Genomic DNA, 12,572 nt, shown 5'->3' on the forward strand with positions numbered 1-12,572 from the left:
AGCACTCTCTGCTGCTGCAAGCATTCTGCCTTCGTAGTACTCAAGTTTATATACCAAATGAATACTGCTGCATACATATAAACTGAAATAATCTACCGTAGCTCTTCTGTTTCTGCTTCTTGCTTTTCTTTGACAGATAGACGGAGAGAAATACTGTGAGACACAGACAGAGACAGAGAGAAAGAGCAAAAGAGGTGGAGCGAGAAAAAGAGAGAGAGTGTGGGAGAGGGAGAGAGAGAGAGAGAGAGAGAGAGATAGAGAGAGAGAGAAAGAGAGAGAAAGAGAGAGAAAGCGAGAGAAAGAGAGAGAAAGAGAGAGAGAGAGAGAGAGATGCATAGCTAAATCAGACAATACTTTATTTTGCTCTATAGTTCTCTTTCTAGAACTTGAGCATACTCTCGATTTCGCCTCAATCACTCTTACATTCCATACTCATTTTGATTGAATTTATTCTTAATAGGCTACCCTACTTTTAAATAGGCTAGATTTAGCTTGAAATACGCTAAACTGGCAACACTGATTTGCTTCTAATGTAAACAGCAGGAAGTAAACAATTATTGTAATATTAGGCCCTTGAAGGGTTAATTTTCTAGTGGAGCACTCACGTTTAGAGCTTTCTTACTTGTTTTTGATTTATACATTTTTGTTCGCGATAGGAGTTTGTGTATTTTACCTAGCAGGTATATTAATCATATGAAATACATTGGCAAGGCGGAATTTTGGGCCCTCTAGCTCCCAGATGAGCTTACCCAAAATTTCTTCAAGAGAGCCTTTAGGCTGTCAAATGATATATATAAATCGAAATTCTTGAACAGCTCTGCTGATGAATATATGCATACATATGTGCATATATTTACACACACACACACACACACGCATACACGCACTCACTGCCCGCTCGCTGTCATTCGTGCATTTCTTTGCTTTTCAGTTTTCTATTTTGCGAGTGTGTGTGTGTGTGTGTGTGCAATTGTCAGCAAACTTTTTGCCAGTTGCCCGAATGACAGTCACTCGCAGCGTCGCCCTCCCTCTCTAGCTCTCCCTCTCCCTCTCTCTCTCTCTTTCTCTTTCTGTTTTTGAGCTGTCAATGTTTAACGTGCGATTGCATTGCTTATGGAAAAAAGCGTTGCCTACTTTTTTGGGCCGCTCGATTCGAATCGCTGGGGCGCTGCGCTGGGCACTCGTGTGTGCAGTGGTCCATAGGTGTCATATGTATGGCCATTGAAATTAATTGAATTGGCTTTGCGTTGTAGCAGTTGGAGCTACAATAACAACAGCAGCAGCTGTTGCAACAACAAAACTTTTATTCGACACTTGCGGTTGCACACACACACACACACACACACACAAACCGGAGTGGGTCGAGCTGCTGCAAGTTAATTGAAAGTGGGCAGCAATTAATTTGCTTTGTCGCAAAAGCTGTTAAGTACGCTCCCACACCCGCAGCAGCTGTTGCAAAGAAAAACATTTTACACAAAGTTTTATGGCAGATAATTTGACTTAAAGCTGCCAGCTGAAATTCCGCAATGTTGCATTCATTCAAATTGGCAAAAGCAAGAAAAAACAAAGAAAAGGAAAACATGACAGAGATCGAGCGAGCAAAAGGTCAAATGAGCTTAAAGTAAACTGAGGGAAGGCCAAAGCAAAGCGCTGCCGGCTCAAATCTTAAAGCACAACAGCATTTCTTTGTCGGACGTCTATGCAAATGTGGCTGGAATGCAGCGCAGCTTGGCCAGGCAGCAGGAGCAGCAGCAGGAGTAGGAGCAGCAGCAGCAGGATACCAGCACACTGACACTAATTGCAATTGTGTGGAGCATTAGCACGTGTCTGTATCGTTCCCTACGGCTAGCATGCCAGCTCCTCCAGCTCCAGCCAGGCCGCCCTCACCATCTTCTTGGCCTGCAGAATGCTTTTTGCGCCCGAATTGTGTCCTTTGGTTTTTTGGCACTTTGCCTTTTGCCTTTGGCAATGGCATAATCAAAAAAGACAAGCCGCAGACCCGCTCTCGGGCTGCACACAAACACAACGGAGTCTCCGATATTGGCAAGCAATAACAGGGCGACCTGGCAACTGAGACGACGCTCAGTGACTCCTTGTTGTTGTCTCTGTCGTGGTTGTTGTTGTTGTTGTTGTTGCTGTTGTCGTTGTTGTCGTTGTTATAGTTTAGCTGCCTCAAGGATGTAAGCCAAAGAATTTCGTTAGCCAAGGTGTCGTGCAGCGCCTGCTGTACAATGGCATCAAATATTCAAATACAGTGCACAAAATTTCAGCTGTCAATCGGCTTATTGATATAACTAAATCGACTCTGATTCGATTGAATCGATAAGCATATAATCGCAATTGCATAACGGACTAGAGTCGGGCGCATATTTATGGAAAATGAAAGGGACTGATTGTGCATGGATAACATCTTCTTGGGCTTACGATTAACAAGAGAAGAAGAGGGGATTTCATAGAGCGATGAAGGGAACTTTGAAATAGTCTTAAATATCTTGGAGTTTAGAGTTCGTATTTGATTGTATTTTTCTTGAATGAATCGATTTAATAAACCATAGTTCTTTGATTTATGAAGTTGTCTGATCAGAGCACCTAAAATAAAGATGACGAATATAAGGTTATTAGATTTTGCAAATAGTTTACTGAGCAAATATTGAGCAATGGACTGAATATAGGTACCCCAGAAATTCTATTTAATTAATTTAGAACACGATTGAAAACTGTTCGTTGAGCTATCGATAATTTGCCTATCGATAACTAATGATTTTCTATAAAAATAATAAAGCCATTGATTGTTATTTTGCATTTCAGTAATATCTTTTGATATTTTTCTTAGATTTTCCCATAAATTCCTAATCCTAATCGATTTTCATATCGATTAATTAGCAATGAGCCGCATATGAATGATCACAAAATAACTTTTAATCCCACTGATTTGATTAAATTGAAGATTTTTTATATCAATATCATACTATCAATATTTCTTTATACAGAGCATCCTTCATCTCTACCCAGTTATCGATATTTTGCGATAATTATCCATCACAACGATTCACTAGCATTGCACTTGGCAACATATCAAATTAATGTGCCTATTTCAACAACGAATGCAGCTGTGCATACAAAACAATAATCTGACGTTCACAATGTTCGATAATTAATCGCGCGTCGATAGGCATGCGCTTGAAATCGAAATGAAAGCAAGCGTTATGCAAATGTTTGACCAGCGAACACAAATGAAACTTTGCTTGCATTTTGGCTGCTGTCGCATCGCAATTCGTGCCAAGAAATTTCACGCTAATGCGCATTATTCTCAGACAGAGAGAGAGAGAGAGAGAGAGAGGGGGATGGGGAAGAGAGAGTGAGAGAGCGTGCTTGCATTTGCATGCCACCTGAGTGGGTTGACACCGTCAACCGAATCCGCGGGCAGCAGCATCAATGCTCAGGTTTTTTTTTCGAGGTTTTCCTCTCCCCTCCCCCACATCGTTGTTTCTTATTCAAATTGAAATGTCTTTTCAACGGCTTTGGTTTCCACTTCAGCAGGCCACGACACACGAGTCCTGTTTGTCTACATCGCCAGACGCATTTTTTTTGGTGCTCCTTCTGCCTTTTGGCCAAGGACTCGCGCTGCTGCAAATGGAGGCAGGCTCCATTACGTGAGCTGCATGCAACTGCACAAAAGTCACGCGCTCAGCACAGGCAATCACACCCACAACAACAGCAACGCACGTGCACACACACACGCACACACACGCACACTTGTACATTTTTGAATTTCTAGCGCAACTGAAAATATGTGAAAACGTGCCTCGCACGTGCCAGCCGCCAAAGCGCAAAAAACAACCAAAAACTATGCCAAGTTGATGCCACGCGTCGCTTTTCCAGTACTATTTGTTCTTGCTTTCGAGCTGCTGCTCTAGTTTCGCCGGCGGGGCATAATTATTTTGTTATGGCTTGTGTAACGCATGCCAGCGAGCGCTACATATTTGATAAATATTTATATTTCTCTCGGCATAACTACCAAACCGAATGCTTTTAGTGTATATTTGACTAGCATAAATTGAAAATTATTTTTCTTTTCTTTTTTATGCATAATGTGTATGGGTATATTTACAGCTGCATTCGCATGTATGTATCTTCAAATTGCCATAAATGTCAGTGAGCTTACATAGTAAAGGCAGAGCAGTATGTGAAGTCTATCGTCTGTGGTAATGGTATAAGGACTTGATCAAATTTTCAATAATTATTATTCTGAATGAAATATGAGAATACGAGAGGACTTTCTAGAAGTCAATTGATTTTTCGTTATAATTCTTCTTTTACCTCTCCTAATTTGGTTTTATTTACATTTTTTCTAGCTGTCTTTGGTTCTCTCTCCTATTCTCAATTGAGTTTATTCCAAGTATTTTTTTATATATATATTTTTAGTATCCAATTATCTCACTATACACTTGAATATTTAACTCTAATATGTCTATAAATTGTATACACTACTCGTTTGCTAAAGTGTTTATTTCATAACACACACACACACACACACACACTAGCAGTCTACAAAGTGAAACTGTCTCTCACCTACCCACGCTGCGTATGCGCAATTTGCCAGCCATATTTCGAGTTGAATTCGCAGAGCGCTCAAAAGTATGCAACACTTTTTAATTTGCCAGCTCAGACAGAACGAGAGTGGCGCTACGAGATTCGGCATTTGCCAAAAAATGTTAATAATTTCATTCGAATGGATTTGCGCACGTTATAAAACACTCAACACTCAGCACTCAACACTCAGCAGTCGTCAGTCGTCAGTCGTCTGTCGGCACTCGATGTCGCTGACGACATGAAGCATTGGAAGTTTATTTTTTGAAATGCCAGCGAATATTATTTTGCTCCGTTTTTTTTTGTCAAAGATTTTGTCTGCGCCCAGTTTTTCTGCTGGTTGTGTTTGTTGCCATTTCTACTTCTATTTTTTTTTTCTGCCACGCAGCGGCTTTGCAGTCGCATAAATCAATCAAATGCAGGCACAGCACGCAATGCACACACAAAGATCACGAGCAGCCGAAGTGGGCGAGGCGGAGGCAGGGCAGGGCCTGAGCTGAGCTGGGTATATCTATCCATCTATGGCTCACATTCCCATTGCCAAGAATCCATGCAAACATTTTCAATTAAAAATTGCTTTGCCATTTGTCAGCACACATAGCTCTCTCTCTCTCTCTCTCTCTCTCTGTGTGTGTGTGTGTGTGTAGCTGTCTCTGTTTTCTATGTCCAATATTGCCAATTGCTTATCCATCACAATCACAGTCAAGCATAAGACATGAGACAACGTCGTCTTTGCTCGTCAAATACATTCATATGTTGTTGCTTATAGTCGAACAGTGCTTGCCAAACTGTATATGTGTGTGGTGTATGTGACTGCCAAACTGTGTTGGCTAAAAATTTATATCCACAAACTTGAACTTTAACTCTTGGCCCTTGCCAAAAGTGGCTCTGAAACGGTGCGGCCTTTTGGCCTGTTGCCTGCTGACTGGCACGTTCGAAGCGCTGAACTACGCTCTAAATTCAATTGTTGTTAAACGTCTTGGCCAGGTTGTGGTCCCTCAATGGTCCGGGGTCCACTGGCGGCCCAGTCATTGTGGCCGGCATAAAACACATTTGGCTTCCAGCTAAATGTACCTTGGAGGCACTTTTGACTTTGGCCCGTAGCCCAAACACACATTATCTAATCCATATATATGTACATATCTATGATAGAGAGCGAGAGAGAGAGAGAGAGTGTGTGTGTGTGCCTTTATTTGCTGCTGCTGCTCTGGCCTATGCTGCTAATGGATTTTAAATGAGCATCATAAATACTAAACCCAAAATTGCTCCAACGCCCACATGCACACATAGACACCGACACCGACACATACACATACACACTCTCATATTTGTGCCTCGTTGTTAACTGTGTGCTACAAGCCGATTTGCCTCGAGTCCAGACTTGGCCTTCAGCTTGAATTCTCATTTGGTGTCTGATTCGTTTTCTCATATTCCATTTATTCTGCTCGTCTCGTTTTATTTTTCTGTCTTTTGGCGTCTGCTTTATGTAGCGGGATCCAGCGAATGGGATCTTTAACCAGCTCTCTCTGACACAATTTCATTATCTTTTATGGAATTAGCAAATCATTGTCATTGTCATTGTCATTGTCATTGTCATTGTCGTTGTCATTGTCATTGTCATTGTCATTGTCATTGTCATTGTCATTGTCATTGTCATTGTCATTGTCATTGTCATTGTCATTGTCATTGTCATTGTCATTGTCATTGTCATTGTCATTGTCATTGTCATTGTCATTGTCATTGTCATTGTCATTGTCATTGTCATTGTCATTGTCATTGTCATTGTCATTGTCATTGTCATTGTCATTGTCATTGTCATTGTCATTGTCATTGTCATTGTCATTGTCATTGTCATTGTCATTGTCATTGTCATTGTCATTGTCATTGTCATTGTCATTGTCATTGTCATTGTCATTGTCATTGTCATTGTCATTGTCATTGTCATTGTCATTGTCATTGTCATTGTCATTGTCATTGTCATTGTCATTGTCATTGTCATTGTCATTGTCATTGTCATTGTCATTGTCATTGTCATTGTCATTGTCATTGTCATTGTCATTGTCATTGTCATTGTCATTGTCATTGTCATTGTCATTGTCATTGTCATTGTCATTGTCATTGTCATTGTCATTGTCATTGTCATTGTCATTGTCATTGTCATTGTCATTGTCATTGTCATTGTCATTGTCATTGTCATTGTCATTGTCATTGTCATTGTCATTGTCATTGTCATTGTCATTGTCATTGTCATTGTCATTGTCATTGTCATTGTCATTGTCATTGTCATTGTCATTGTCATTGTCATTGTCATTGTCATTGTCATTGTCATTGTGCTGAGATTTGTCCCTGATTAAGTTTCATTATTTGTTATGGAGTATTTCATTATATTTAAAGAGCATTAACTGCTGATTGTGACTTAAGCTTTACTTCGTTCGGAGACATTTTTCGCCTTCCTCTGGGGTAGTTGTTTTGGCTTCTGGTTTCGTGGCTGTGCCAAATAGCTAGGACTATAAATATTTGTTACGCTGACGTTGTAACAGCGCTGCATGTGACACACACACACACACACACACACATACACAAAACCTAGTATATCCGCGTGTTGCTGTTGTTGTTGCTTGTCTACTTTCGCGTCTACAAATCCAGCGTGTGGCATAAAAATGACTGCAATTTATGTTTTCCTATGAATATATTTTCGCGCTCCTCACACACACACATACATACACACACATACTTATATAGAGATTGTCGTTTCCCGTCGAGCTACTCCAGTGGCTTGAGGTGGCTATAAGTCCTAACTGTTACTCTATTTGATTGCATAAATTTTATGCAGATTTCATTTGTTGTCATTTTTAGTGATTTTTATTAAATGCAACTAACTTGACGAGTTTATTACGCATATGCCGCGTGGGCCGTTGTATGAAATTTAATAATGCTGAAATGGTAAATCGGTTATAATGGTTGCCATGTTCACACACACACACACGCACACACACACACACACCCACAAATAGTTCCCCTAAAGACTTGTCAGCTAATATAACAGCTTGAGTCTTGAGTCGCCTTCGTAGCCGCAGGAGCAGCTTTTGCTGCGCTCTCGTGGAAACCAATAACTAACAATCAACTGTATGTGTGTATGTGTATGTGTATGTATCTGTGTGTGTGTGTGTGTGGGACAGCCAGACACTTTATGGGTCTGTCATGTGCGCGGCTTTTGGGTCACGTTGATCATGCGACAACTGGACAGGCAACATTTGTACAACAAACTGCAGCATTTAATTACAAAAACTGACAGAGAACAACAGCAGACAAACAATTGAAAATAAAAGCGAGGGCAAGAGCAAGACAGAGAAGGGGAGAGACGAGCGGCTGCAAGAGAAAGTGCAGTGCCACGCACTTGAAGTGGGAGGCAATGAGTAATGGTAGCTGCAACTGGCCAGAGCTCAGGCTTTGGCTTTTTGAAATTTTCTACAGAGATTCTGATTGATATTTGGCAAGGAATGGAAACAATCAAGCGGAAAAAAAGGAATATAACAAATTGACTGTGAAAAGCCGATTAAAAATGAAAAATTTTGGAAAGAAATAGCTTATGATATTATGCGAAATATGTTGATATAATTCTTAGGTCTAAGTCTGTCAATACATTTGCAGGCAGCCAATGAATTCAAAGTAATCTAAAGACTTATCAGTATATATTGTAAGGATCATAATAAACAAACTGACTCAAGACTTAAACTTAAATAAATCATAGTACTCTAGGAGGCTTTTATTTCATTTTATCTCACTTTAATTTCTTAAATCTTAGCTCTTCAAATCTATTCTCAACTCTTTCAGCTTCAACTGAGCTCTGCCGATCTTTCTCTTTCTCTTCCATTATACACCAGTGACAATCTCTATATTAAACAAATCCCATTCGAATATTCTCGTGTTTCCTATCAATATATATATGTTCTTTGCCTGCCGCTCTCTACAAAGTCTATTGATACACTTTTTGAGTCTGTTTCTGGCACACGTACAAGCATATATCATCGGGCGAACGTAAATATGGTTCACTTCATAACAAAAAGCCACAACAGAATTGGTAAGAGCCACCAAAAGTGGAAAGGAAGAAGGGAAACCCGTTTTAGTATTGCTGGACAGGTCATAAATTTCGGGGTCTATGGCAGACAGTTCTTTCTTACTATTCCAGCGCTTCTTTTGGCTCCATTTCGAAAGCTCGCCCCGTGAGCTGCCCAATCGCCTCCCGTACGGTACTTACAGTTGACGTTCAGCGTAACGCTGGTCTCCAGCGTGTGGCCCTCGGGCATGGCACGATTCCAAACGACGCATATGTACTTGGCACCATCGTCCGCCCGTCTGGGCAGTATCTGCAGCGTCGCATTCGTGTAGTGGTTCTTGGAGCCGCCCTTCAGCGCGTACGACTGCAATGGCACTTTGCTGCCCTCTCGAAACCAGCTGCAACACATAAAGAAGTGAGACGGAATGAGTGAGAGAGAGAGAGAGAGAGAGAGGGCGACAGCGATTTAGTGCCGAAAAAAAGAGAAGACGGCATGCGCCGGCTGGGATTATTAATGAAGGCGAGCAGTTAAGTGATTTACTTGCCGCCGGATGTGCTTAAACTGTCGCTGACCACAACGTCGACGACAGCTGTGGGCCGCCCAAAAAAATGTTTATATGGAACAAGAAAGTATTTCACAACATATATTTTAAAATATCGGTAAGTCGAAATTAAAATACGCTTGCAGAGAGCTTAAAACTGAGCTGAGCTTACAGCTCTCCTCCTTGCCTGCTATATTGCGTATACGCTATAATAGCTATAATAGTTACTATCTGCGGGTATTACAGTTTTACCCATTAGCTCTGACCTAAATCTGTCGCTGTAAGTGTATGCAGTGCTCTGATATAGTGATATATGTACTGTTCTCCTGTGTAACTCGTTTACTGTGATACATTGTAATGTTAAGCTTCTGCAGTGTAGATTAACTATGATTTGCGCACTGTATTATTATTATCTAACAACCCTGTTAGTTTGATAAGCTCTTACAGTGTTATACAACTCTACTTTTCATCTGTTATACTTATATTCTCATATGCTGATATGTTTCTCTTCTGCTACATTGTTATGGTCCTCTAGTGCGATGTTGTCATACTGTAGCAACTCTTAACATTAAACTGTCATACTGTAATACTCCTATGCTGTTTTAATTATGTTCTGTTGCATAGTTACACTGTTATACTGTTATAAAGCTATGCTATTACATGATTATAATGATATATCACTTGTATTCTTATATTTTAAAGCTGTTATACTGTTATAATGCTACCTAGTTAAGTTAAAAAAAACCTAAGACTGTTTAGCTGTTATACTCGTATATATTTTTAAATACCTTTAGTGCTTTGCTGTTAAAATGTTATACTCATTAAATGTTATACTGATGAAGTGTTAAATTGTAACTGTTCTACTCATGAATTTAATAGGCTTTTAAAACAATACCATATTAATCTAATATTGACTTATAATCGTTCTATTCTTGAATTCTACACACTGTTATACTGTAATACTCGAATATTCCCCCACAGTAATACAGACTGATCTTACTAATTGTTACTCAAATTGAAACATAAATTACAGTAGCTGCTTCATATACATCTATATATAACCTCATTAGACAAACTTCGTCTGTTACTTCACTCCTTATGCTCACTTTGCACGCGTATTACCCCAGCTCCAGAATCGAAAGGCAACGCAATTTCGTCCCCTCTAAATACGAGTAATATGAACTTTCATTAATTATGCGCTCTTACGTTATCATGGGATCCGGTGAGCCGCCAATGCTGCTGCAGGTCAGCTCGAGTGGCTTCTCCTCGGTGGCCACCGCAATGTTCCCGGGCGTCACCATTGGCGGATGTGGGGCCGTTAGCACTGTCACGTTGTAAAACTCCTGATGCACATCGGCCCCGGTGCCTTTGGCCTTGATGCGGCACTCGAACCGTCCATTGTCCCGATTGTAGGAGGTGTTCTTAATTTGCAGATCGTAAATGCCGTGACCCGGCCGAAAGTCAAGTCTGCAAGTGGACGAAAGCACAAAAAAGAGACAAGTGAATACATAGACAATGAGTGAACGAGAGAGGGGGAGAGAGAGAGGGAATGCAGTGAATTAAGGGGCGATTCATAGGGCGTAAAGCAGAAGCGAGAACAAAATATTTTCCACTTTATGTAAATTAACTGCCGCCATACTTTGTTAATTTACATTGCTGTAAATAGGTAGGGTATTACATTATTATTTCTTTTTTGACTATAAAAATATTTGAGCTGAATCAATTGTTTTGGTTCTGTGATTTGCTTTCGAATGGAAGTAAATATCATTTTTATGGAATATCAAATCTAAAGTTAAAATTGAACTTTGTTGATGTTAAGTATATGATATGATATTTGGGATATATATGAATTATATGGCTTAGTTTGTAGATATATTGAGATTGAGAATTCTGAATTCTGAAATGCATGATTGAAAGAAATCTTGAGATTTATTTCATTCTGTTAGCCGAAAAGATGCCAAACACTTCATATATGATGATAGACTAAAGACTTAGAAATATTAAATGGCTGTTTATACATATATACGTGAGTAGAAAAGTCTACTCAACTGCCTCAATCATTATAATCTTAACCTAAATAATATATCTAAGACCATTCATTAATTTAAAACTAAACACATCCTAGGCCGTATAAAAAATGTATTTCTACTTTTTAGGTAAACAGATATATATTTAAAAATTAACATACTTTAGCACCCTCCACAAATTTGCACTCAATTCTCTGAAAATATTTATCAATATTTTATATTAAAAAAAAATTAGCTAATAATGAATATTCCTTTTAGAGTATTCTCAGCTACGCTTGGAATACTTCTATTCATCCTCGAATTTATTTCTGTCATTCGAAACGAAATAGCCGCGGAGAGCATCTCGAAGTCAACAATCGCCGTTCTGTTCATTAAAAGTGGCTTGGCTCGGCCCTTGGCATGTTTTGCGCGTATCCTGCCTGCTGTTTCCTTCGTCCAGTTCTGTGCACTTGTTTCCTTTTGTTGTTTTGGCTTCTGTATTTTCTCTTTCTCTTTTCATTTCTTCCTGTTGTTTGTTTGTTTATTTTATGCTCTGGCTTTTGTGTGAAACATTTCGGTTTTCGTGTGGCTTAGGCGGAGTTTAGCACGAGGCCGCGGAATAAAATGAAAAATGCTCATGGCAAATTAAGCGTCGAACTCATTTTTGTGAATTTATTAGCTTAATTTTCGGGGGACCAGCTTCTGCTGCTTCTTATTCATGTGCTTATTCCACGGTTGCCATAGGCCCAGCGCATTACATTTTGATTAATTTAGTATATATATATTTTTTATTTTCTGTTAGCTGGCTCTGGCAGTTGCTACCTGCCAATGAAATCGAGGCGCTGAAGACACTAAGCAAAATATATGGAGTGCAAATGGAGAACTTATAAACAAAATATGGAAAATAATAAAAATAGTAAATTAGCAGAATAATAAAAATATAAAATAAACTGATAAATATATAAATAAAATATTAAAAATATAATTAAATAAATATGTGATATTAATAATTTACTTATTTTAAAAAATATTTGCATTTTAAATAATTATAAAATAAAAATAAAAATATATTAAATAAGAATATATAGAACTATTAGGTATTTAACAATTTAACCATTTTATTAAATAAAATATAAATTAAAAAAAATATATATATAGAATAAATATTGAAATTCAATTTGACCCAGCGAAAAATTAGACAGACATTTCCATAAATTTTTAAATACAAAAATATATAAAAATAAAAAAAAAAATTGTGAGCCAAAATTATTTTCCATTTATTTGTTATATCTCTTCTTTAGTTAAAATTTTTAGGATTAAACTGATTTGAGAAAGAAAATATAAGTGTATATATAATATTAGGCATTATTTCTGAAG

General features: G+C 38.7%; 1 protein-coding gene across 4 annotated transcripts in view; it reads right to left on the minus strand.

The window, feature by feature from the left end:
* The window catches only part of fred (friend of echinoid), a 139,751-nt gene that overhangs the window by 32,387 nt on the left and 94,792 nt on the right, over positions 1–12,572 (minus strand). For all 4 annotated transcript variants that reach the window (XM_089257297.1, XM_089257296.1, XM_089257295.1 and 1 more), the window contains exons 3-4: positions 10,396–10,656; positions 8,849–9,045 (exon numbers count right to left, since the gene is read on the minus strand). In XM_089257297.1, the coding sequence (XP_089113423.1) occupies positions 8,849–9,045; positions 10,396–10,656 (458 nt within the window). The remainder of the gene's footprint in view (positions 1–8,848; positions 9,046–10,395; positions 10,657–12,572) is intronic.

The sequence above is a fragment of the Drosophila navojoa genome, chromosome 3 (genome assembly GCF_054131105.1).
Source record: "Drosophila navojoa isolate 15081-1374.11 chromosome 3, UAZ_NAV_1.0, whole genome shotgun sequence".
NCBI lineage: Eukaryota > Metazoa > Arthropoda > Insecta > Diptera > Drosophilidae > Drosophila > Drosophila navojoa.